The sequence below is a fragment of the Trichomonas vaginalis genome, chromosome III, assembly GCF_026262505.1.
Source record: "Trichomonas vaginalis G3 chromosome III, whole genome shotgun sequence".
Taxonomy (NCBI): domain Eukaryota; phylum Parabasalia; order Trichomonadida; family Trichomonadidae; genus Trichomonas; species Trichomonas vaginalis.
This window is the reverse complement of record NC_067205.1, coordinates 13,783,834-13,809,799: the sequence shown is the minus strand read 5'-3', so window position 1 is coordinate 13,809,799 and position 25,966 is coordinate 13,783,834. Positions and strand designations below refer to the sequence as shown.

The 25,966-nt window shown below is 31.8% G+C and overlaps 12 protein-coding genes across 12 annotated transcripts, besides 5 other annotated features; 9 read left to right on the top strand and 3 right to left on the bottom strand.

Annotated features, from left to right (window-relative positions):
• Positions 1–406: part of a mobile genetic element that runs on past the window's edge.
• Positions 1–2,714: part of a mobile genetic element that runs on past the window's edge.
• Positions 472–1,068, top strand: TVAGG3_0697530 (uncharacterized protein; the record flags this gene model as incomplete). The annotated part of the gene is made up of 1 exon (XM_051243244.1): positions 472–1,068. One exon carries the CDS (start codon positions 472–474, stop codon positions 1,066–1,068), a length of 597 nt encoding a protein of 198 aa, XP_051089831.1.
• TVAGG3_0697520 (uncharacterized protein) lies at positions 1,099–1,557 on the top strand (the record flags this gene model as incomplete). Its single annotated transcript, XM_001329122.1, has 1 exon — positions 1,099–1,557. The coding sequence occupies one exon, from the start codon at positions 1,099–1,101 to the stop codon at positions 1,555–1,557; it is 459 nt and encodes a 152-aa protein (XP_001329157.1).
• A 1,025-nt stretch (positions 2,715–3,739) lies between the features above and the next one.
• Positions 3,740–4,278, top strand: TVAGG3_0697500 (uncharacterized protein; the record flags this gene model as incomplete). Its single annotated transcript, XM_051243243.1, has 1 exon — positions 3,740–4,278. A coding segment is annotated over one exon (539 nt), but the record flags the coding sequence as incomplete, so codon positions are not given.
• A 1,200-nt stretch (positions 4,279–5,478) lies between these two features.
• Positions 5,479–5,515: a mobile genetic element.
• Positions 5,516–5,662: 147 nt separating this feature from the next.
• Positions 5,663–6,941: a mobile genetic element.
• A 943-nt stretch (positions 6,942–7,884) lies between these two features.
• Positions 7,885–7,922: a mobile genetic element.
• A 758-nt stretch (positions 7,923–8,680) lies between these two features.
• Positions 8,681–9,885, top strand: TVAGG3_0697450 (phosphoprotein phosphatase protein; the record flags this gene model as incomplete). The annotated part of the gene is made up of 1 exon (XM_001329125.2): positions 8,988–9,554. One exon carries the CDS (start codon positions 8,988–8,990, stop codon positions 9,552–9,554), a length of 567 nt encoding a protein of 188 aa, XP_001329160.1.
• Positions 9,886–9,950: 65 nt separating this feature from the next.
• On the top strand, positions 9,951–10,283 carry TVAGG3_0697460 (histone ubiquitination; the record flags this gene model as incomplete). Its single annotated transcript, XM_001329126.1, has 1 exon — positions 9,951–10,283. One exon carries the CDS (start codon positions 9,951–9,953, stop codon positions 10,281–10,283), a length of 333 nt encoding a protein of 110 aa, XP_001329161.1.
• A 479-nt stretch (positions 10,284–10,762) lies between these two features.
• Positions 10,763–11,775, bottom strand: TVAGG3_0697440 (protein serine/threonine kinase protein; the record flags this gene model as incomplete). The annotated part of the gene is made up of 1 exon (XM_001329127.1): positions 10,780–11,475. One exon carries the CDS (start codon positions 11,473–11,475, stop codon positions 10,780–10,782), a length of 696 nt encoding a protein of 231 aa, XP_001329162.1.
• A 2,105-nt stretch (positions 11,776–13,880) lies between these two features.
• TVAGG3_0697430 (protein serine/threonine kinase protein) lies at positions 13,881–14,672 on the top strand (the record flags this gene model as incomplete). Its single annotated transcript, XM_001329129.1, has 1 exon — positions 13,881–14,672. The coding sequence occupies one exon, from the start codon at positions 13,881–13,883 to the stop codon at positions 14,670–14,672; it is 792 nt and encodes a 263-aa protein (XP_001329164.1).
• A 256-nt stretch (positions 14,673–14,928) lies between these two features.
• TVAGG3_0697420 (uncharacterized protein) lies at positions 14,929–17,853 on the bottom strand (the record flags this gene model as incomplete). Its single annotated transcript, XM_001329130.1, has 1 exon — positions 15,079–17,847. One exon carries the CDS (start codon positions 17,845–17,847, stop codon positions 15,079–15,081), a length of 2,769 nt encoding a protein of 922 aa, XP_001329165.1.
• Positions 17,854–18,405: 552 nt separating this feature from the next.
• Positions 18,406–19,692, bottom strand: TVAGG3_0697410 (uncharacterized protein; the record flags this gene model as incomplete). The annotated part of the gene is made up of 1 exon (XM_001329131.1): positions 18,439–19,680. One exon carries the CDS (start codon positions 19,678–19,680, stop codon positions 18,439–18,441), a length of 1,242 nt encoding a protein of 413 aa, XP_001329166.1.
• A 116-nt stretch (positions 19,693–19,808) lies between these two features.
• TVAGG3_0697400 (uncharacterized protein) lies at positions 19,809–20,359 on the top strand (the record flags this gene model as incomplete). Its single annotated transcript, XM_001329132.1, has 1 exon — positions 19,816–20,280. One exon carries the CDS (start codon positions 19,816–19,818, stop codon positions 20,278–20,280), a length of 465 nt encoding a protein of 154 aa, XP_001329167.1.
• Positions 20,360–20,724: 365 nt separating this feature from the next.
• On the top strand, positions 20,725–22,318 carry TVAGG3_0697390 (testis-expressed protein 45 family; the record flags this gene model as incomplete). The annotated part of the gene is made up of 1 exon (XM_001329133.1): positions 20,838–22,292. The coding sequence occupies one exon, from the start codon at positions 20,838–20,840 to the stop codon at positions 22,290–22,292; it is 1,455 nt and encodes a 484-aa protein (XP_001329168.1).
• A 256-nt stretch (positions 22,319–22,574) lies between these two features.
• On the top strand, positions 22,575–24,348 carry TVAGG3_0697380 (L domain-like family; the record flags this gene model as incomplete). The annotated part of the gene is made up of 1 exon (XM_001329134.1): positions 22,691–23,947. One exon carries the CDS (start codon positions 22,691–22,693, stop codon positions 23,945–23,947), a length of 1,257 nt encoding a protein of 418 aa, XP_001329169.1.
• Positions 24,349–25,966: the final 1,618 nt, after the last annotated feature.

Sequence of the window (25,966 nt, the reverse complement as noted above, 5' to 3'; positions counted from 1 at the left end):
AAAGAATTTTGGGTTGGGATGCCCAGACCAAAACAAGCTTTATATTTTGATGTGTAGATACGTATGTGTGCATCATTGTTGTGTTATATATTATGTTTTTAATGAAAAAAAAATCTGATTCAAAAAAAATTATCACTAATTAGTTGATAATATAAAGAAAAAATAGATAAATTGTATGTTTTGAGAGTATTTATCCACATTCACTCATATGAATTTCATTAAATAGTGTCTTTTTACTCCCAAATTTATTTTGAATTATTGAAATCAAAGAAAAAAAATCAGAAAAATTTCTCGAAATTTTTATTTTCAAAAAAAATTTGGATTTTATATTGAAAACTGACACTGGGAGGACGATAGGGCTGGGATTGGAGATACCCCGCTCACTTGGGAAAAATACGGATCTATACTAACATTTATACAGAACTTGTAGAACATTATACAAACGAGGCTTTATGTTTTCCTGTTAAAGTTATGGATTGGATTCCTATGGACGGTTCATTCTCAAAGAATACAGATAGTTCAAGTGCAACATTTACAGCAGCTTATACGCCTATTAATGTTAAAAGTATTTGGGCACTATTTAGAAAGAAAGACAACTATTATGTTAATTTTGAGAACCCTAAGTTTAAATATCTTCAGCTTTCCATGGGAGCTTATGGAAATATGCCTGCAGAACCTGAAAAATCATATGGACCTGTATTTTATGAAATGGTTGCGAACGCCTGCAATACAAACAATGATATGATAGGATTTAATGAAGATGTTATGAGGTCATTGGTGGATGATGGTAGTGTGGAACATAAATGGGATAGCTATGACAACACACATTTCTTATGTGGTTTTCCAACAGAAGTGGACTTTTGCTTCCAACAAGGTCAAACATCTACTGCTCCAATAACATACAAATTGTCTGTTAAAGGACCTATTGAACTAGCAACTGAAAACGTACCAAAGCCACTTATTGGATTTATGAGGGATTGTTGCTTTGCCATTCAGGTGCGTGCTAATGGCATCCCCATAATAAGATTAGATGACTATAACTTAGCCACGGACGACAGTGAGGAATAAAGGATGAACGTTTATTTTTAAAGCTTATAAATGAGTTCTTCATCAAGCTCTCGCGAACCTTCACCATCTATGAAACAAACTTTACCAAACGATTATGGAGCACCTATTGAATATTTCTTACGAGCTGCACAATGGCAAAGAGCAGTCTCACCAAGGTTAGGTGTTCCACCAGCTCCTGTCAAAAATAGCATTTGGTCAAGTCCTTATATAAAATATGGTCTCCCACTAGGTTTGCTAGCTACAGCAGGAGCAGTAATGATGTTGAAAAGAAATAAAGCAAATGTTATAAATAATACTGAAATAGCTGAAGTTAAACAAACTCCGACACCATCGCCAAAACCAACGCCTTCACAAGCAAAACCTTCAATAACTCCTGAACCTATGGAAGTACAAACTCCTGTTCAAAAGTCAACTCCTAAACCGACTCCAACATTTAAACCAGAACCTACTCCTCAAATAAATCGTAAAACTCCTGCGTTTCCTTACTGAAAAAATAACGTTATTTTTATTTAATATTATAATTTTTATTTGATTGAAATGACGACTAAAGTCACTGAAGCAATGAAACAAAAGTTTTTGGTAGAATACATTAAATCAGGAATTATTCCAGAAGGTTTTTACATTCATACTATGAAGGATGGTAGAGTTCAGTTTAGAAAGATAAAGCAACCATTAGATAGAGAAGGTATTTTGAGAAAGATTAAACTTCATGAGGACAACATTGCTGAACTTAAGAAGAAGTTAGAAGAGTTGGAGAAAGCAGACGACAGTGAGTTATAAAGTAATGAATTCACAAGGTTAGAAAACGTGTTAGAAAACGTGTTAGATCTAACATTCTAACATAAATTTATTTTTGCGCTATGTTTTCATACGTGTGAGGGTGGTGATATCATTTATTTTTTATTTTATTTTTAAGTTTATTTTTATATAAATGACAAAACAAAAATAAAGCATATCTACTCAGCAGGAATGAGACCCTTACTGACTATGTATTCGTTTAATGCTTGATGAAAACAATGGTACATATTATCGTATGGGTATACACAGCGTCTGTTTCCATCGTCGTCGTATATGTAGAGCTCAAATCCAGTCCAACCTTCTTTTGTACAATATGTAGCTTTATTTAAGTATGCATTTATGTAGATAAGGCAATTTTCTTCATCGCTCCAGAAATAATTTTTGTTCTTTGTTGAAATAGTTTTCGTTCCTCTGCGACCATAAGGAATGTATGCAATGAACTTTGCGTCATAAGGGATTGTAATATATTCGGGGTTTCTTTCATCGTCAATGGGTCTATCTTTGTTAAAATGCATGTTTCTCAGTTTTACTTGAGTTTTGAATAGTTCACGGAAACGTTCTGGAAAGAGTCATAGTAAATGTAGTCGGACATGTCTTTGTAATGAAATAAAAAAATTAAAAAAAATAAAAATAAGGTTATTTTTATTTAGTGAGGATGGTAGTGAATTCATTAGTGAAGTCATTAGTGAAGTCGTTTATATGTCAGATGGTTTTGTAAATATTTAAGGTTAAGTTGGTGTTATGGTTGTGTTGTAAAATATACGTTACCGGTTTCGTAAAGTGTCAAAACCGCTAAGTGGTGTACGGAGGCGCGCAGTGCCACAGTACACGACTTAGGGATACTAACTATGGTTGCCATATTTGTTTTGAATGCTCTAAAAATACTGATATTGAAAAACTCAAATCAATGCAATTAATTCTAATAAGCCCTGGTATTCATATCAATGTGTTAACTTATGAACAAACATTGAAGTTTTTGGAACAAATGCCAGCATTTATTCATTTGGGCCTTTCCAATATAAGTTCTGATCGATCTGTAAACTTAAATTATTTTCTACTTCAAAACGAAGATTATTCCCCTTTAAAAATGTCTACAGATAATTATTATTACTTTAAGATCACATTGTATGACAAAATCGTATCCTTTGAATATTCAAAAGTATCAGATACGTTGTGGATGATTACTGTACCAAAAAACATGAAAAACATAAAATTACCCAAAGAGTTTTCAGGGAGGTTAAAATGGTACATTCAAATAACGAAAGTTGATCTCCCAGGACATCCTCTGCAAGATGAAATACAGGAAAAAATAAAGCATGATAATGAGATTGGTGATATCTTAACTTCATATCCCGGGAAATTTTATGTAAATTATAGCACAACGATAAGAAGTGATAGTTTATTCGTCAATGGAAATCCTATAGAATTTCTTATATATATTCCAAGCGAATCAGGAAATTTGGCGTTGGAGTGTAATTTAATTCACTTAGATGCTACTTTTTCATGGCCGAAATATATATTTATTTTTCCTCGTGGTAATTACTATATGCGAGGTTACCCTCTAGGGATATACATAGGGCGCAGCGAATCATCCGCTGCTTATCAACGGTGGCTTACAGCCATGAATATTGAATTTAAATCATTAAACATTATGGAGCACTTTTCAAGAATCAAATGGATGAGCGATTTAGGTACTGGAGTTTTAAAATTTTTGAATACGAATCATTTCCAAAATTATATCTGTATTAGGCACTATCTCGGAACCATGGGCAATAATACTTTACTACATGTTTTTGCTCTGATAGTATTATTATCAAAATCGGCCCAAGATTTTGAGGACAATTACAAATGTTTTGATCCATCGGTTCAGAAAATGTATGCTACAAAGAATATATCAGATGAGCAGCTGGAAAAATGGAAGCAGATATATAAAGATCAAGAGCATTTAGCAGCATACCACCGCATTCCACCTATAAGCACTAATAATAGTGCAGAGGGTAAGCATAGACACATTAACGAACTTGCAAAAAAAGCAAGAAACTTTTCTACTTTCATCAAATTCATTCTGAATGATACTATCATTAGGATTAATGAATCAATTGATCCCATTAATAAGCAAAAACGCGAGAAGAATGACTTGTTAAACGAAAAATGCATACATTGCGGATTCTCCTATAATGATATTAATACTGATAAGAATCCTTGTAAATATTGCAAGGATTTCTTTATGAATAAGAGTCATGTTCCCTCTGCAGGCATACATGTTATGAAAATAGGAGAAAACGTAGGTGAAATCATAGAATTCCCAATCGATAAAAATGTAGGTGATCAGGATGAACTCGTGGATCACAAAGAAAAGAGTTCGCCGATCGAAATATCAAAATACGCAGAATTTATTGATATTGACGATAAAAATAAAGCAGTTTTAGTCGTAAAACTGCTTTATAATCTTGAAACGTTCCAAGATGCCAAAGATTTAATCAATTCTCTGGAAAAACAATCAAAAAATTATGAATCTGCATTACAAAATAAACCAGAAATTTGGTTGGAAAAATACTTGCCTGAATTAATGAAGGAAGTAAAAGATGCGAGAGCTGCTAGAATGAGAATGAAGATAATAAAGAAGTAGAGATGATGAGTGAATAAAAACTTTGTATTAAATTTGTATATAAGAGAATGGTAAAATATAAAAATAAAGAAGTGGTTGATAGGAATTTGAAAATTCGTTGGGTGCATATAAGTTTGATAAATATATTTATGAATATTAATTTCAAATTGGGTGGTTGCATATAGTAATGAAAAATATATTAATAAAAATTAATGTCAAATTGGTTGGTTGCATATAGTAATGAAAATAAGATTAATAAAAATTAATGTCAAATTGGGTGGATTCGTGATAGAATGCTTCTGTGTATGTGTGGCGTGAGTTAGCATCGGGTGGTTGCGTGATAGAATGCTTCTGTGTATGTGTGGCGTGAGTTAGCATCGGGTGGTTGCGTGATAGAATGCTTCTGTGTATGTGTGGCGTGAGTTAGCATCGGGTGGTTGCGTGATAGAATGCTTCTGTGTATGTGTGGCGTGAGTTAGCATCGGGTGGTTGCGTGATAGAATGCTTCTGTGTATGTGTGGCGTGAGTTAGCATCGGGTGGTTGCGTGATAGAATGCTTCTGTGTATGTGTGGCGTGAGTTAGCATCGGGTGGTTGCGTGATAGAATGCTTCTGTGTATGTGTGGCGTGAGTTAGCATCGGGTGGTTGCGTGATAGAATGCTTCTGTGTATGTGTGGCGTGAGTTAGCATCGGGTGGTTGCGTGATAGAATGCTTCTGTGTATGTGTGGCGTGAGTTAGCATCGGGTGGTTGCGTGATAGAATGCTTCTGTGTATGTGTGGCGTGAGTTAGCATCGGGTGGTTGCGTGATAGAATGCTTCTGTGTATGTGTGGCGTGAGTTAGCATCGGGTGGTTGCGTGATAGAATGCTTCTGTGTATGTGTGGCGTGAGTTAGCATCGGGTGGTTGCGTGATAGAATGCTTCTGTGTATGTATTATTGAATTGTTTTTGCCTTTCCTTTTTAGTGAACAAAATATGATATCAAGAAATAAAAATTAATATTGTAATAAACAGAAATTCATCAAAAGTGACAGCTCTCAATTTTTTGACATTTGTAAATTCTAAATTGAATGAGAAAAATGAAATAATACTAAGCATAATACAATATTCTAGATTTAATTATAATTAGGAAAAAGTTAGTTTTGAGAGTACTTTTCATAGGCATATAGAATGAAATCTTCTGAAAAAGAGTAGGGGTAATTTTAGCTAAAAGTGACACACTTGTAAAAAGTGACACACCCGTGAAGGGTGTGATTACCGATCGGTAATTTCGACAGTTTAGAATTTAAAATTTTTTATGGAACTGTTGCGAGTTTCATAAAGAATTTAAGGAATATAAGCAAAGATTTGAATCAAAATCTTAGACCTAAGCCGCTCGATTCGCTCGCGGCTTCCGCGAATTACAGATCAGCAAAGATTTGAATCAAAATCTTCGAACTAAGCCGATCGCTTCGCTCGCGGCTTTCTTTATTATTTTAAATTTGCATATTTCCATCAAAAGTTCATAAGGTAAAAAATTTCGTTTATTTTTACTAAGAAAAAAAGGTTTTTGATAATAAATTTATTTTATTTCGAAAAAGTAGCAATAATCGTAAAAGGGTATTGAATAGGCTTGCCTAAAGTAAACTAATTTTAGCTGTCAAATACTTTTGTATTTGAAGTAAATTAGTATAAATTTGTTTTTACTTTTATTTCGAAAAAGTAGCAATAATCGTAAAAGGGTATTGATAGCTTGCTAAAGTAACTAATTTTAGCTGTCAAATACTTTTGTATTTTGAAGTAAATTAGTATATAATTTGTTTTTACTTTTATTTTCGAAAAAGTAGCAATAATCTAAAAAGGGTATTGATAGGCCTTGCTAAAGTAACTAATTTTAGCTGTCAAATACTTTTGTATTTTGAAGTAAATTAGTATAAATTTGTTTTTACTTTTTATTTCGAAAAAGTAACAATAATCGTAAAAGGGTATTGATAGGCTTGCTAAAGTAACTAATTTTAGCTGTCAAATACTTTTGTATTTTGAAGTAAATTAGTATAAATTTGTTTTTACTTTTATTCGAAAAGTAACAATAATCGTAAAAGGGTATTGATAGGCTTGCTAAAGTAACTAATTTTAGCTGTCAAATACTTTTGTATTTGAAGTAAATTAGTATAAATTGTTTTTTACTTTTATTTCGAAAAAGTAACAATAATCGTAAAAGGGTATTGATAGGCTTGCTAAAGTAACTAATTTTAGCTGTCAAATAACTTTTGTATTTGAAGTAAATTAGTATAAATTTGATATTATTTTAACTCCCTTTGAAAACCTCAATTTTCCATACAGAGGGAACGGGAATAGCATCCAATATTCCCTGAGAATGGTTGCGCATTCTCAGTTCCCTCTATATTTCGAACGAAGCTCTCACGTCTTTTTTTTAATACTAAACGTTTTTTTTTCCTGTCACTTTTAGCTAAAATTTGGGTTTGCCAAGGATAAACCTCAAAATTTTACGAATATAATGAGTGGGAATATAATGCTTATCTATCATAAACCATATGAAATATCAATTTTGCTTTACGCCTAATTTTTGACGACAATTACAAAAAATGTTAATGTTAACACTCAGTCCATTTGAATATGAAAAATAAAATTGACTTTGATTAAATGTTTTTATTTATCATGCAATTCTTCTTGCGACCAAAGATTTGAATAAAAGTTCAAAAAAATAAGATAGCTTAAAAAATAATACGTAGTGTTTACTAATAGATGAATAGTATATAAATTCTATTAAAATGGATTTGATCCAAAAAAATATATAAAATTTGATCATAAATAAAATCGTTTAAATTACTTCTTCATTTAAATTATAACAATTATTTTGGTTTATATTTTTTTGGATCAAATCCATTTTAATAGAATTTATATACTATTCATCTATTAGTAACACTACCGTATTTATTTTTAAGCTATCTTATTTTTTGAACTTTTATTCAAATCTTTGGTCGCAAGAAGAATTGCATGATAAATAAAAACATTTAATCAAAGTCAATTTTATTTTTCATATTCAAATGGACTGAGTGTTAACATTTAACATTTTTTTGCTAATTGTCGTCAAAAATTAGGCGTAAAGCAAAAATTGATATTTCATATGGTTTTATGATAGATAAGCATTATATTCCCACTCATTATATTCGTAAATTTTGAGGTTTATCCTTCGCTTTTAAGATCATTGAATTTGATTTTTATATAAAATAGTTATATATTAGAAAATAATATGAGTTTATGTGATATTATTTTTCAGAAGATTTTGTGTTCTTCTTCAAAATTTTATTTTTTTATTAAAAAGAATCTTTACAAAATATACATTTACTTTAATTAATATTTAAAAACGTGCTCTATCAAAAGTTCCAAAAATTCAATATTTTAGCTTTTCTGAGGTGTCACTTTTGATGAATTTCTGTTTACAACAATATAAGAAAAGCTAATTAAAAGTTAATACACTAATATAACTGTTGATATATTGATGATTTGCATTTGTAAATTGACATTTTGCAAAAGATTGAAAAATAAAATTTAAACAATAGCTCCAGATTGCTGATTATAAACGGATTATCCTTTTAATTGATCTTTTTATATATAAATCCACATTATACTTTATCAATGAGATTTCTACATTAAAAGAGCAGATAATGTAAATTGGTAATCGACACTCCAATATAATTGTAAGTTGTTAGTTTGTTTGTCAAATAATTGATTTCAATGTTCAAAATAAATAATTTGGGTGCCAAATGAGATATGGTTGCATTTTATATAGTTAAACTGCTCCTTTGACTTGTTTTATATTTTGATAGAGCGCAAAATATGATGGATAATAATATTAATCAATTGAATTCAAGAATTGAAGATAAAATGAAAGACATTACAATCGATGCAATGGATAATTAATTGAAATTACTTTGTATATAAATACCAATCACTTCAGGATATTACTGCTCAGGAATTTGCTCCAAGTGAGATTCAATATGATTAGGAGTTGTTAATATGAAATTAAAAGATCGAATGCAGTGAATGCATACCTGATTGATTCGAATTAATTATTGTTAATTGGATGTTCGTTGGAGAATCACATTTGTCATGTAAAGGTCAAAATTTTGAACCAAAAATAGGATTTTATTAATTGTTATACTGTTCTATATAGAATGCAAAGCAGATAAATAAGATTGAATGATCTTTACAATTTTGAATAAAAAAAGTTAAATTGAAAGGATTTTTAACAAATGGATATAATGGATTCCTTGTGTGGAATAATTTGTTTCTCTCTAATTGAATTTTTGGCAAGTAATCAATCTCAAAAAAATCATTAATTCCGAAACACATAAATATTGTTGTGTATTCATTTCTACAGACTTATCCATAAAAACAGCTTTACCGATTATATTTCCCATAATTCCAAAATCTCGTCCTCAGAAAAATTGAATGGGATTCTTCATTAATGAATAAAATCGGATGCCTAACATCTTGGTTCAAATATTTTATGGCAGGCACATTTTCAGGATATGTCCATAAGCTTCCAAGCCTCGTTATTGATTTGGACAATACTTTGATATTCTCCACTGAACTTCCAACTAGACAACATGAGTTTGAGTGTGATGTGGGGCGTAAAAAGTATTTTGTACATGTGAGACCTGGGACTTATGAATTTCTTGAAAAAATATCGAAGTATTATGAAATATTTTTCTTTACAGTATCGAGAAGAGAGTACTCGGAGTCAATCATTCGGCATATTGCTCCATACGTAAAGAAGGAGAATTGCCTATATAGAGATTCATGCCTGTTTGCACAAGGCTATGCAATAAAGGATCTTAACAAGATCGATAGACCCCTAAAGCAAGTTGTTCTTGTCGACGACAGCTTAGGGACGGCTCTGGCTTTTCCAGTCAATACAATAGGAGTGGAACCTTGGGAAGGCAATAACCAGGATCGAGTCCTAATCAAAGAATTATTCCCTCTGCTCTTGTCAGCAGCCGGAGAAACTGATGTTCCACTAGCAATAAGGAATTCTGTTATTGATGTTAAGCCACAGCATTTGTATTTTAAATAAACTTACTCGGATGTATAAATCACCTTTTTTGGATATTGAATACATATGTTGGTTCCAGTTCATATGATATATCTCAGCTTTAAGAGCTGGCTGTTCAATTCTAGTATAATTTAAAAATCTACCCGTTACAATGCTCAATTTTACACAAATATTGTTTACAATCGGATATATTATAAAAATCCGGCAGATTTGAATAAAAACGATAAATTATAGTGAATAGTTGGATTACATCCTATTGTGCCCTTTATATTGCATTTCCAAGCTCAATTGTTTTCTCAGACAAAAAGTGACTCTTTTATGGAAATTGGCCGGATGAATAAAAATTATAAATTATTAATAATTACTGAATTCTATATGTTTTCATCATCTCACATCATTTTTAAGGGAAATTTTATAATGAATGATATCGAGGCACTGCTTCACAGCCAGTTTCTCGAGTTAGAGCGGACACCTGGAGTTGAATCAATCGAAATGACTCCTGATATATATAGATGGACTGTAGTTATCGCTGGATTTACAGGTTCTCCTTATGAAGGAGGAGTTTTTCCATTATTATTCGATTTTTCAGATGGATTTCCAGATAAGCTCCCTAAAATAATGTTTATTTGCCCAATGTTTCATCCAAATGTTGATAGTTTAGGTTTTATAAGATTAGATAATTTTGAAGATCCTGTTTTACAGGGAATCAATATATGCGGAATTGTTAGTTTCATACATTCGATTATGTAAGAGCCAAATATAGACTATAATGAAAACGAAGAAGCCACGAGGATATATTTAACAGATAAAAAAGAATTTGCACGAAAAGTTCAAAGAATAATTGATCAGTCGATGAGCTACTGCTAGTTATTTTTCAATTTTATCAAATATATTTTTATATTCGTTTAGAACCTATTTAATATAGATAAATATTAATTGTTTATGTTTGAAATGATTAAAAATAGCTTTGTATTTATTCATTGATTCATATATTTTTGAAATAATTTTGAAAAAAGAGTATTTAATGGGTTGAATAGGGTATATTCGATGTGTAGGTACGAATCGATCGAATATCAAGTAACTCAAAAATCTGTGGAATTTCTTTCAAAAAGTTCGAGAAAAAAAGTCGAATTTTTCCAATAAGACGATAGAGGAAAAAAATGTCATCGACTAAATTTTTGATCGATCAAAAAGATCGTAAAAATTCTAAATAAACAACAATATTTAATCGCATACATATAAACAATTATAATGAATCCATAGATTTATGAAGGTGTTTGAAAGCAATGTTCGATCTGAACAACCTTGACTTTTTCGATGTACTATTTAATGAAATATTATTTGTTTGTATCTTTGGAAGAGATCCTCCTTGAAGAGCAACATGAGGAAGCTCATTTTTAGTTTGATGAATTTGCTCGTGCTCTGCGAACATGTTGAGGATATCGTCTGTTGTTGGTCTGTCTGCTGGATCGAATGTTAATAGTTTGCCGATGATCAGACCTATTAATCCTTTGGCTTCGTTATGAATTTCCAATCTGCCAAACTGCATATCCTTAATAAGCTGTACATCACTACGGTATCTCCATGGGAACTTGCCTGTGTTCATAATATGCATTGTTACTGCAAGTGACCATAAATCTGCTTTTGTACCGTCATATTGATCCGAAGTAATGACTTCAGGGGCTACAAAGAATGGTGTTCCACAATATGTATTAAGTTTTGAGCAGTTTTCACGAGAGAATCCAAAGTCGATTATTTTTGGATGATAGTTTTCATCGAAAAGAATATTTTCTGGTTTAATATCACGGTGTGATATTCCTCTTTTGTGGAGATAGTTCAATCCGAGTACAATTTCTTTAAATATACGAACTTGTTCATAAATCGTAAACTGAACACCTCTTTCTAGGATTGTCTGAAGGTCACTATTAGGTAGATATTCCATAACTATCATAATTGCTTCCGGTTCATAGAGAATTTCATAAAGTTTGATGATGTTTGGATGATCAAATCGAGCGCCAAGTCGAAGTTCGGTTTTAAGAAATGTAACCATGTGACACTTTGTGATGAATTCGCGATTAACATCTTTATTGCTACGGTTTGTTTTAATTTAGTATCAAATGCTGAAACAACGGTTGCATATGAACCCTTTCCAATTGTTTTAAGAATCCTGTACTTGCCAATGGTGCGTGGGTATTTTTGGGCTATCTCTGATGGTTTATCACTCATAAGATTTTAAATTGAGAATGAAAATAATGATTTAAAGATTTTTCTGAGGCATTCAAATTTTAACAAAAATGTATTTTTAGTAGGGTTCTATGTGATAGATTAAATTTATAAAAAATTTTACTAAAATATTTATTGTCACAAAGATTTGAAAGATAGTGTAATATCAAAAATTTATGACCGGGAAACAGTTATTCATAATGATATATGTTAAAAGGAAATTCTTTGTTTTTAAAAAATTATAACTGATCATTCAAACTCACAGAAAAAATTGAAAGAAAGCAAAATCACATAAAAATGGATAATAGAATAGGAAGTATATAAATAAACCGATTATAAAGAAAATATACGTGTGCGGTTTCAAAGCATTGAAATTAAATTGAAAGAAAAGAAAAATAAAGCATTGGAAGTATGCAATGAAATATGGAAATTATTTTTATAGTTTAAGGATTTTTTATTTACAATAAAGGCTTTTGAGACATTGTCGGGAAAAGTTAGGTAAATTGAATTTTGGCATTCAATAAGAAATTCAATGTTGCTGAATAGCAAGGAAAAGGATGAACTTTTTCAAAATAATTGCTCATAATTAAGATTTATTGAAAAAATTAAAGCATGTGTCATCCAATAAAGAAATATCCCCTACAATGTGTCTATATATCAGATAGAATTTGAGATAATTGAAGAGTTAACTCAGAGAATGAGATCCGAAAAGACTAAAACAAATTCAGATATAAAAATATCTTATATTGCTATTTGTAATCAATATGTTATGAAGTCTCGTGACGAATGGCTTTTCAAAATTTGCGAGTATTAAAAAATAGAATAAAAAAGTATAAAAAGTAAAGATATTGATTGTACATCAATATACGAGCATAGTTTCATGGAGAACATCAAAATTTCAAGATCTGTAATAACAGTTTAGTAGCAAAATTTTATGTTTTAATAAAAAGTGATTAAAACAACAAATGATATTTTAATGTGAATTTATTTAGAGGCAGGAATTCAATAGTATTGAAAAATTTCGATATTTTATTCAATTTTGCGATTGGAATTTATTTGAGACCATAACCGCGAATAATTGAAAAAATAAAAAATAAGAAATATACAGGATTTTCAATTTTATTAAAATTTTCTTATTTTATAAAAATTTTAAATATTTATATTTAGAAAATATACTTATATAATCACATACAGTTGTTAAATGATGTTTTGTATTTTTCACTTCAATTAACAAAAGTAATTGAATTTGCAATTTGTGAACTGCGGATACTTATTTTGAGAGCCATGGATTAATTTAAATTTGTTATGATATACTCCAGCATATCATCTTTTCATCAACTTGAGGATCAAGTGATTTGACATATCAAAAAATTTTTATTCCAAATTCTTTATAACGCTTCTTTAAAATATGATGTGATTTACACTATCGGAATCCAATACAACCATTTTCTGGTGTCTCAACAGTTCATTGAAATATCTTTGAAACTCAAACACAAAATTTCTGAGTTCAGATGCTCAGACCAATTTCAAAACTAAAATTAAAGTGTATACTCATTTCTAATAATAATGGCCGCATTATCTTGTGAATATTCTATCATTAAAACATTTTTTATTTGTTATATTATATCTATACTATTTTATCTCATCATTGATCATTTACCCCAAAAAAATTCACTTCAATTTTTTTCAATAAACCTTTCAAAAATTATTACATAGCGTCATTCAAAATTATGATATCAAAATTTCCAATAATCTACAATAGCCATCTATCTATTATTTCCTTGATATAATATTTTTTCACAATCTCGATATATCACCTCAATTTTTTAGTTCACAATTTTTTCAAGTAATATTCAATTTCGAAAAATTAGTTGAATTAATGCTTAAGTATGTTTTTCCACTACTATCATTTTAATACTTTTGAATACTTCCATCAAAAAGTCAAATCTATAAAACACTTTATATTTTTTAATGAATCCCGCAGAACTTGAATACTTCAAAGAGAACGACATTCAGTTCATCAAGACTATCGCCCAGGGCGCATATGGTGAAGTATTCCATGTCTACTCTAGCCATTTTAAATCAGAGTTTGCATGAAAGAAGATTCCTAGCAACCGTTTTAAGATGTCTGAAGTTGATTGTCTCATGGAAATAGATGATCCAAGGATTGTCAGGCTCTATAACAATTATGTTTTTGACAATCACATCTATATGTTGATGGAACATTGTGTTGGAGATCTATCAAAATTCCTTGGAAAGGAAACTCCGCCAAAGGGAATTGAACTCCAAAGCTATATCCGTGGTGTTATTACTGCTGTAAAAGCTTGTCATGATAAAAACATTGCTCATTGTGATCTCAAACCATCTAATTTCTTAATTGATACATATGGAAGAATAAAGATCGGAGATTTTGGTCTCTCAACAATATTTAGAGACAAGCCAACAGCATCATGCGTAAAAGGAACTCCAATGTTCATGGCTCCTGAAATTTTCAAGCCATACGAATACAATCCAATGAAAGCAGATATTTGGGCAATGGGTGTAACATTATATGTTATTGCTACAGGAATGCTTCCATTCCATGGAAGAAATATTGGAGAAATCGTTAGCAAGATTGAAAACTGTGATTACAATATTCAACTTGTTGAAGATAATGATTTGAAGATATTAATTGCACAGTGCCTTGATTTAGACCCTGAATGCCGCCCAACTCCTGATCAACTTCTTATTATGAATTATTTTAAGAAGTTTGAACAATCATTAGGTAAGATTGGAGTTTCAAAGAACTATCTTAACAAGACACAGTTTGTAATAAAGCCCAAGCTTAATAGTCCTAATGTTGCAGTTCCAAGGAATTCATTTTGCCTTAGACGTGTTAGAACATACCCACGTGTTCAAAAGATTCCAAACTTTTAGTTTTATTATTTGTAAATATATATGTTGCGTTATTAATTCAAAAAACTTTTTAATTTTTTTACATCAAAAAAATGAGGAATATTATGATAATGTAAAATGATAGTTGTAGAACAATAAGAAGCTTCCTATTCATTGTGCCTTTATAAAGTACTTTTTCATGGAAAATATTAATTCAAATAAGTTAAATTAGATTAAAAAGTTGCTTTTTGTGCTGTAGATTTAGAGTATTGATGGAAATAATGAATATGTTTTGTTACTAAATAGTTGTTGATTTGAATTTAATATTAATTTCAAAAATATTTTAATTCCAATTACAAAAACTTAGATTTAAATCAAATAAATCAATTAGTTTAGTATTTTGAACATAAAGTAGTCTTGACACAAAAATATATAAAAAATAAAAAAATTAATTTTCATTAACTTGGACTTCGAAGTCTTTGAGCTTATTTTCGAAGTTATCTTCAAAGATAGTAGAAGCGAATGTTCTTAATTTCTTCAAAAGTTGAAGTTTCATCTTCATAATTTGGCGAGTTTGTTTCTTTTCCTTCTGCAATTGATAGAACATTGTTTTTCCATCAGTAGCGATCTCATTCCACTTAGAAACGTATCCCGAGCAGCCTCCGCAGTCTCCTAACCTCAATTGTACTGAAGATTTTTCTCCTTCAACATTGAGAAGAAAAGTGACATCATTTACATTTCTATCGTCTTGATCCATGTCATAGATAGGGGTAAAAGTGGTCTGAGACAAGAGCTTGATACCTTGTTCTGTGATGGAATCCAATGTAGAGTAGAGTCTCTCTTCATCTTCGCAGGAGATAATGTAGAAACCATCGGAAATCATCATCTTAAAGTATTCGATCAGAGGAACTTGAGAACTGTAGTGCGCTTCAGGCATATTTACGTCAAGAACATCCATGTGATCAACGCCAAACACAATCTTCGAATATCCGAAAGCCTGTGAAAAAGTTAATGGAATAACTACGGCGTTCATCATGAATCTCTCGATATCCTTCTGTTTGTTCAATGTTGTGAACAATGTCTCGTTCATTTCTTGCAAAATAAACGCTGCGCCTCTGAAATCATCTTCGAGAGCAAATTTCGGAGGTAAAGGAGTGATGTTATCGAGAGTAAGGAACTTCTCGTAGTAGCCAAGGAGGAGATCTGCGTGTTGCCTGAAATCAAGCCTCTGTGCGGCCATTTGAGCGATTGTATTTCGGACAATCGTGAGATAGATGTCAAGAACTGTATCTTTGAGCAAATCCTTGGCATCTATGAAGAAGCAGAACGTGTGCTTGAGTGTTCCGTTCGCTGCCATCATGTTGAGAAGTTTTTTGAAAACAATTCTCAAAACTGTTGATTTTCCGGAAGATCTCGGTCCAACTAACGCTGCGTGGACATTCTGGACTGATCCTGTGCGTGAATATGTCATAATCGTGTTCAAAAACTCGAAACAATTTCGTTCCAAATTTTGAGAGAAAGAGGGAAGTTCACCCAAAAATTTCAATTGGCTCCTCAGAATTTCTCTCAATTGAATTTGTTCGAGATTTGAGAGTTCGGACATTGCTCTTTGCATTATAGGGGATACAGCGTAAAGCGCCTGTCTGAAATCATCTTCACTGACAATCTCTTCGCGTGTTGCAGCTAAGGAACTTTGAATAATGTTATCGTGGTTGATTCCGAGCTTTTCAAGGCGTTTCTTCTCGATTTCTGATGGATCTAGTAGTTCTTCAGGAGTTGTGTGCTTTGAATCGCTTACTACGCTTCTTTCTGGAGCTTTTGGCTTTGGAGATTCTCTTGGAGCCAAATCTACATTCAAAAGAGCAGATTCTGTATTGGAGAACTTAATACCTTTCTGAGAAGAAGGAGTGCGCTTTGGAGAAGAGTTCGGAGGTGGATTATTTACGGTAGGAGAGGACATCGGCGGTTGTTCCTTATTTCCTGCGTTCGTTGGAGACTTATTACGATTCAGACTCCTTGGAGGAGACTTCTGTCTGCTTTCATTTGGTTTTTCGACAAATGATTTTTCTGTCATTTCGGATTGATCGTTGAAGTACTCATTTGTGTCGAGATCTTTGAGGTTCTCGTCTTTCTGGACCTCAAGCTTTGGCTTTTGGCCCTTTTCTTCCTTCTTTGGCGAAGATTTCGTAGGAGAAGAGATTCCGCTGAGAGATTTCGGAGAATATTTCGGATTTAGCGGTGAGTAGCGTGGTCCGACTTTTTCTGTCTTCGGAGATTCTTCGATTTTACGATTTGTCTCTTTAATGATCTGATCTTCTTCATTTTGTAGTTGGTTCTCGTCATCGAGAGTCTTCTCTTGCGATCTTTCGTATTCGTCGTCGCCTTCTTCGTTGGAAATTGGAATATCTTCATCATCTGGGTCGATTTCTCTTGAAATTGTGTTTTCCATGGCTTCGACCATATCAGAAACCATGTTTTCGTTGGCTTCTTCATCAATTTCTTGGTATTTGGTTTGATTATTCGTATTTGATGGTTTAAGGCTATTTTTATTGCTGTTAAGTGAAGCTGTAAGTGATCTCCTTGACGATGCGTGCGAATTTGGTTTATTTAATGAAGATTTCGGCTGATCATCGGCATTATTTTCGATTTCCTGATCATTCTTGTTTCCTTTGGACTTTGGTGAGCTCATGCTTGCACGAGAAGTGAATGTACTATTAGATAATGGTACATCTGCTTTAGAAATTGAAGATTTTTTGCTTTTTGGCTGTTTTTGAATGTTATTTTGCTCTTCATGAGATTCTTCTTCCTCTTCGGTAGCAACTTCTTCACTCTCACGGCGTCTTCTTTGAGGAGGGATGATTGGTTTTTGATGGCCAGGAGGTGGCTGGATTTTCTTTGGTCCAACAACAAATTTCGGTGGGTTGCGAGGCTTTTCTGGCGTTTTTTCTTCTTCAAGATAAACTTCGTCATCCGATTCTTGATTATTTTGTTCAGGAGGATTTGTAGAGAACATGAGTTCCATGCCAGAGATTATGTCTGAAATGGAGTTAATAAGATTGCCATCCGGATCATATATTGCTTCTATTTTCATGGGTGGGCGAATATCGAAAAGTCGAGCAAGCTGGAGCTTTAAGCCAGTGAGTGCTGGTGGAAGAAATGCTTTCTTGGCAACTTTCTTCTTTTGCTCCATCCATTTCACAGTAACAAAACTAGACATTTCTCTTGTGAAATCAAAAACTTTACATTATTTACACGACAATTTTAAAGAGTGATAAATGAGTTGCAAATAATAAATCAAGCTATTTTAGATTTTTGTATCGGCATTTTTTATTTCTCAATTTTTTACATTTCTCATATTATCAAGCAAATATATACTATACAGGCTAATCAACAGAGAAATTTGGTTAAATTGATTGGATAAGATAGTTTCAAATTTTTTCAAATGCAATTGCTATTGGTTGCGTTCTCTTATGCTTCATTAGTGTCTCTTAAAAACTAATGGTGATTGATCTGCTCAGATTTCGAACCAGTGGAGTACTTCAAGATTTGGCATGAGAAAGACCATTGATTTCTTATCATGATTCTTAACGAGACAAGATCGGCATAGCTTGTCAATGATATTTATATATAACCTGACCCGTCTGTCAAATGTTGAATAAAAATGGAATTTGAATATACAAAAACGATATTTCAATTATGGTGAAATCATATTGTTTCTTGTGTGTCTATGCATTGAAATGCAGGACACTATGCAAAAAAGAATATAAGAAGTTGAATATTATTTTTTACAAACAAATGTATAGTATTATTAAACGAGAAGATTTGTTACAAGCAAAATTAGTAGTATAGCTGTCAAAGTTACCGAAATAACATCTATTGAATTAAATTCAACAGCATAAGCGCCAACAACGAACAAAAGATAGGCAGTCAGGAGATTAAACAATTTTCTGAGGTTAGAGACCGTTTCAATAAAGTATTCCGCATTATTTAAGTTTCCATATTGTTTCATTGCAGCAAAAGAGAAAGCTCCGCACAAACAAATACCAACCCAAACTAATTTAAGCATCAAATTAGTAAAAGACACTGACGAAACAGCAGAAAAGTGTATATAAAGTGTAATAAACAAACAAATAAAAGCTCCAATGCAACAGAAGATCAATTGAGAGTATGATGGTAACTGACCCGGATTAATCAACATAATTGCAGGTTCTTCATGTAATGGTCTTTGTAATTTTGCTTTCGGCTTTATTGTTTGAGATTGCTGCTTTTTAATGATGTGAGTATGTGGATCTGGAGTAGCTGATCTTGAATTTTGACGTGAAACAAAGTTAACTCGTACTGAATCTTGGAATAAATCTGTTCTTAGTAAATTTTCGAGTTTTGATATTTCTGTCATCGATGCTTTCTCTCCCATTTGATGTATCTCGCGATAAAGCTTTGGATCTAGTGTAATTCGTCTAGGTTCAACTAAAGCATTTATAATTTTCACAGCTGGATCAAAAGTCTTTTCAGAAGCATTCTTTTTACCTATAATTGCGTTTTCGATATTAATAAAGCGGAAGCCTCCATTCGTATCTATGAAATCATCGATCTCTATCTGGGCAAAATGAAGCTGTGCGCTATTTAGCGAGCTTATTGCTGTAAGTATCTGTCTAACACGTCTCTTTATCAGGTTCTTGGGAATCTCCATTGGGTCAACGGGTTTTCCAGTTTCAAAAACAACGAAAATGTTCTTATTCTGTGGTTGATATTCGTATACCGATGCAATACATGACTTTCCTTTAAGTAATGCTATGCAATTTATGTATTCTGTAATTGGAGTATGTCGAATTATTCTTAAAATAAACTTTCTTTTAAATTTGTCAATCACATTGTACATTGCATACAAATACTCTTCTGAAATTTTATCTTCTACATAATAAGGATGATTATTAACTTCAAATTTTTCCATTGATGAAAACATTTCTTCTGTTTCGGGATCCAGTTGTACTTTACTAGTTTCGTAGATCTCAAATTTGTTTATTGCATCACTGTCATCACTTGAAGACATTGAATATTCATTCTTTTTCATAGAAAATAAAAAATAATAAAAAAATTGTGTTGTAAAAAATCCAATACGATAAAATTTGTCAGTTTTTAATTCACTGTCACTTTTTATGATTAAGAAATTTTCAAAAAAAAATACATGAGTAATAAGCCAAAAAAATTAGTATTGCGTTCAAAACCACTAATTAGACAACGACCTGTTGCTCGTGGATTGCATGATAATACTATTCAAGATCTTTGTGAACGTTTAGATTATGTTGTAAAAAGATCTGAATTAATTGAAGCACAACTGAATAATATTGAAATGAGGAAGTCACAGTCTTCATATAATACAAAAGATTTGACTTTTGGAACGCCTTCAGTGCTAAAATTAAATACAACAGCTTCTCCAATGAGAAAAACAGAAATTTCTATGTCAGTAATGGATAACGCGCAGAATTCATATATTTACCAATCTCCAATCAGACAAAATTTCCAAAATTCAACACCTACACTAGCAGACGTTTTAAACGAACTGAACGAATTAAAGAAGGATGTAAAGAGTGTTGTAGAAGTACAAAGAGAACTCCGAAATGAAATTATGGAATTAAAAAGGAAGAAATAACGGATTTAATGCATAAAAATCAAACGACTGAGGATAATTTAACATTCATCTACAACTGTGTGTAGAGCACATGCATTACGTTACTTATTTCTTAGTATATTTTTATTTATATATTGTTTTATTTGTTATAGTAAATACTAATATCATAAAAATTGATAAATAATTGAGAGCTTCCGAATATCTTTTCATTCATAGATTAGTTTTGTTTCAATACTTGAATATTTTAGGTTTTAAAATATGGCATCGAAATTATAGCACAATCATACTGGTAGATTCTTTTTTATATGCAGAATAGCAAAACCTCTTATTAATAGTGATCTTGATTTCATTAATTTAGAATGGAGATTAAGAATTAAACACAATAAGTGATTTTGGCTTAATTATTCTTTAGAAATTTATAATGCTATACTTTTCAAGCAATAACAATGAGCGAATACCTTTGAAAATACCTTGATTGATGATTCTCAAAAGAAATGCCCCTGCAATTATTTGACAAACCCCAATTTTAATTTCAAAATCTCTTTACAAATTTGTAACGAGAAAAAAAAATTTCGAAAATGTTTGTGCATTACCCAGAATTTCCATGTAAAGAAGGTAAGAACCTCACAAAGACAACATTTAATCTGGGAAATGTACCACAAACATACGATACCACCTATAGTGTTGATTTTCAACGCTGGAAACCAGATTCAAATGAATCATCAATAAATACAGCATATTTGCAAAAATCTCACTTAAATATTGGCGGATACAAATCAGATATGGTCTCTGAAATGCATGATCAGTACATTCCGAAGAAATCTCCTCGAATAAAAGAAGAAAGAAACAAAGCAACAACACAAGAGACAACATTCGTGCTTGGAGATCCAAATCTTCCATTTGAAAAGCGAAAATTAGAGCCTGTTTATAATGTCAGACCTCCAGAAAAATCAAATGTTTCAAAAAATGTCCGTGCATCGCATATTATCCTTCCAAACAACGAAAAAGAGAAATGGTCAACAACAACACAAGACATGATGCAATATACACCTGCAGAACCCGTAAAACCATTTGATATTGATATAAGAAGCGGACTTGGTGTATATAATTCAGTTCATCAAAGCGATTTCGGTGTATCTAGATCAATATCACAAGATTCATACAAAAAATACGATATTCCATCTTTAAATCTTGGAAATCTTAAAGAAATCGGTAGAAAAGGCCATCTTACAACATTTAACCTTGGAAATTACAAAAACGATTACTCTACAACCACAAGAAGTGGCGCATACCCTCAAAATGGTTGTCTTCCACCTCCAGAAGAATTACATTACCCTGCATCGAAGATACCAAGGGGAAGTGGCATTCCTCTGTACTCCCAATTCAAAATTCCTACTAAAACTTCATACGAAGAAGCCCATGTAGCACATCCAGATTTCCGACCACCAGAACCTTCGAAATTAAACCAGTCAACGCACTACAAACTCGGTGGATATCCTGAAACATGGGAAACCACAACAAAATCAGATTTCGTTCCTCATAGTGCCAGAAAACCTGAACTTATGACGAAAAATTTACAAAAAAGTGACATCGGAATTCCCCGACTTCTTGGGCCTAAATCATCAGTCTACAAGGAAGATTTCTCGAAGAAAGACATTCCTGACAGGCCAGACATTTCCCAGGTCCGTGCCTTCAACACAACTTCAAATTTCAAAGATAATTATGGAAATCCAAAAACTGGCCGTACAACTTATGAAACAGACTTCCAGCCTGCACCACCAGCATTTAAACCTCCTGAAATATGCAGCGCTAGAGGTCCAAGCGATATAATCTTAAGAGATCCGAAGACGAACATAAGATTATCGGAAATGAAGGAATCTTTTGCAAACAAAGGTCCAGGATTGAGATACAATGTCAACAACAACGAATTACAGAGATCTCACATTCGAATGTTTGCTGACAAAGATACTTCGTATTATACGACTTCTCAAGACTACTTCATATTCCATTCTTATAGATTACCTGGTAAGTAATAATAAAAATTGTTTGTTTACTTTAATTTCTTTAATTTTATTTAAAATTTGAACAAAACCAATTAAAATCATTCTAATGAAGAGATAAACTTGTTAATGTGTTTGAGTTAAATCTTTTTTGTCTGTGAATAGTTAGTATTTGTTCAATTGACGAGTTATGGGAGATATCGATACAAATAGAAATACAAAATAACAGCGAAAATAGAATAAGTATGTTGTTAGTGATGGTTTCCTCATGGTTTTGATCGGATCCTTTGATATTGGTGTGAGCAGCGGTGTAAAGAAAAAGTGCGCCTGATAAAAAAATTTAGTTTTTGGTAAAGTCATGTAATTATCAATCTAATCGAAGTGGAATTTAGGAATAGAATAAAACGGCAACTGTCAATTTTTTTTCTTCGATGAAAGCAAATGATGAATCTGCAAAGCCCGTTATTGCTAGTTTTTCAAGTAAAAGGCTCAAAGAGTTCCCAGATTTATCATTGAAGAGACAATGCACTGATATCATTATCTCTAAAAATCATATCAAAAATTTCCAAGGATTAAAGGCAATTCCACGTATCAGAGTACTTAGCTGCGATGATAACAAGATTGAATCCTTTGATGGAGCCATTCATTTACCTACACTTCACTCGATATCCATCAAAAACAACCCAATTTCTGAAGAACCATATCTCAAAATTATGATTCTTTTAGCATTCGGAAATTCTATCACAAAAATCAATCAGCAGGACGTCATAAAACGCGATAAAGACATCGCAGCAGTTTTAAGACCAAAAGTTGAAAAATTTGTTCAAGAAGGCTTCATCATTACTTCGTTAGAGCCAATTAGATTGTTAAATCCAGTTACAAGAAAGAGAAGAACGATTTATTTATCACAGCCATTAGAAGAACTTGTTAAGCAGCCATTACCTGAAGAAGAACCAGAGCAACAAACTCTCACAAAAACAATCAAGCCATTTACATTAAGAGCTTCTTTGAGTAAAAAGAAGCAAGAATCTGTCAAAGAAGAAGCTGCTGAAGCCGAGAAAGAAGAACAACCACAGAAAGAAGAGAATAATGAAGATAAGGAATTAGAAAATGCAAAGGAAACAGAGGAAGAAAAAAAAATTGAAGAAAAGAAGGAAGAAGCACCTAAACCAGCTCCAGAACAAAAGCCAGTAAATCCAGAGACAAAACCAACAGAAATTCAGCCCGAAAATAAGGAAACAGAAAAAGATATTCCTAAATCTACAGAAGAAGCTCCAAAACCAGCTGAAGAAAAGAAAGAGGAGACTGAAAAGCCGGTAGAAGAGAAGAAAGAAGAAAACCAAGAGCCAGTTGAGGAAATTAAGGAAGAATCTGAAAACCCAGTCGAAGAAAAGAAAGAAGAAGCTCCAAAACCACAAGAAGAGAAGAAGGAGGAAGAAGAGAAGCCAGCTGAAGAGCAAAAGGAAGAAATTCAGCAGCCATCAGAAGAAAAGAAGGAAGAAACAGAAAAACCAGCCGAAGAAAAGAAAGATGAAGACATTTCTTCGGACAATTTAGAAGAACTTCTTAAACTCGCTGAAAATGACACAAAGAACTTCGATTCTTCTGAAATTGACGAGGTTTACATGAACCAGATCATTCAGGAAGCTATGAAGAATGATGACAGTGCTGCCGAACCTCACAACTAAGAAAATTAATTAATTTTAATGATGTTTTTCTAAAAATTCAAAAATATTTAAATATTTCAAAAGCTATGCTGTTTTACTCTTGAAATTTAACGCAGTTCATCTCTTATTTACCAAAATTAAATCAAAAAATTTATAAAACTCAACTTAATGGTTGTTCAAGAGTAAGTATCATTCAGCAAATGGAAATAAAAGATATTTAATAGGAAACGATTTAGCTATCTCTTCAATGACGCTCAGAAAAGAATGAAAATTAAAAATAATATGGCTAAATCCTTAAGAGAGTAAAAGAGTAAATAGTAATTGATGAGCTAAAGCTTATGGATTACAATTTTCTTCATAATCCTCAAAGTATAATCAAATCTAAATTAATTATGAATTTTTTTTCAAAATTACGAGAAAGGTATAATTTCTTGTTGTAGGAAAATTGAAGGGTTGTAGAGCTTTATGAAAAAAAAAATTGATTTTTGATCGATTATATTTTGATCATAGAATATTTCATTGACTGAATGTATGGTTATGTATCAGCTGTTAACAAAGGCTTGAAACATGAACATTCAATTTGATCATGGGCGATGAAGATTTGATTTTTCAGGAGCATGAATTGAAATACTGAAACAGGTATGTCCTTCATTGTGTTAACTGCTGTCTGATTGATGGAAAGAAAAAATAAAAAATTGTTAAATCGATTAGATTGTTAAAAGTTTGGAAGTAAGATCATAGGCAGTCGGATGATTCTAGTTTTTATAGTATCGAGCGTAGGATTGTGGTATTTCGTTCACACTTCCTTATCCAAATTTGTCACGTTTCGTGATTTTAACGTCCAATATTATCGAATGAAATCATGTTATATATGTAACATATATGAATTGAAATCCAAGATTTTAGCTTAATTTGGCCCGAAAACGTAAAATAATTATTTGATATTATTAAAATCAGATATTCATTTAATAATTCGTATTAATTTCGATTTATCTACTAAAATAGAATATTTTGGATTTTTCGAAAATTTCCAAAAATTCTCCAATTTTGAAATTTTGATATAAATTCTAACAATTTTTATAAATAAAAATCTTTTTTCGAAATTTTTTTGGAATTTGATCAAAGTGCGAAGATATTACAATCATCATAAAAAGCTCAAATATTGCATTTTTGTGGGTATTTGCTATGAGATTGAAATCTATAGGTTAATATTCAATAAAGAAATGCTTTAAAATCACATGATTCAAGACATTTTGACACAAGTTCTAACAATAAAAGATATAACCTATATCTAGGGATGCGTTAAACACGCCATTTGACCGGGCGTACATTTTTTTTGTTCGCCCAAAAATTTCGCCATTTGAGAAATTCAAAAATTAAAAATAAAATTTTAATCTTGATTTTTTTATTTTCGTGATTTTTTTGAAACTTACATAAGCGATGAAATACTTTTTAAGTAATCGTTTATTATATATAAATATATCTTAATAAATTTAATTCCTTAAGGTAGAACGTGTTCAAATTTAAAATCTCATACAATATTTTCTTAATGGCGTATTTTTCTGAGGTCGCCCAAATAAAGGCGAATTCAAAATTGAGAACTCCAAGGCGTATGGCGAGTATTCAAAATGTACGCCACTTACAAAATATTGAATGTGGATTATCAATTTTTTGGCGTGTTCAATTTCAAATTTTGATATTTATGTTTATTTTATTCAGTATAATGCTAAGAATTAAAATATAAAATTCATATAATTTTTTCTTTGAAAATATTTTACATTTTTATTAGACCACTCTTAGACTAGTCATCAGGTTATCCTCAGATCATCCTCAGACTACTCCTTATCAGATTACTCATCATCCTCAGACTACTCCTTAGATCCCTCCTCATCAGACTACTCCTCAGATCTTCCTCATAAGACTCCTCCTCAGATCTTCCTCCTGAGACTACTCTTCAGACTACTCCTTAGAGTCCTCCTCATCAGACTAGTCCTGAGACTAGTCCTCAGACTACTCCTGAAACTACTCCTCAGATTATCC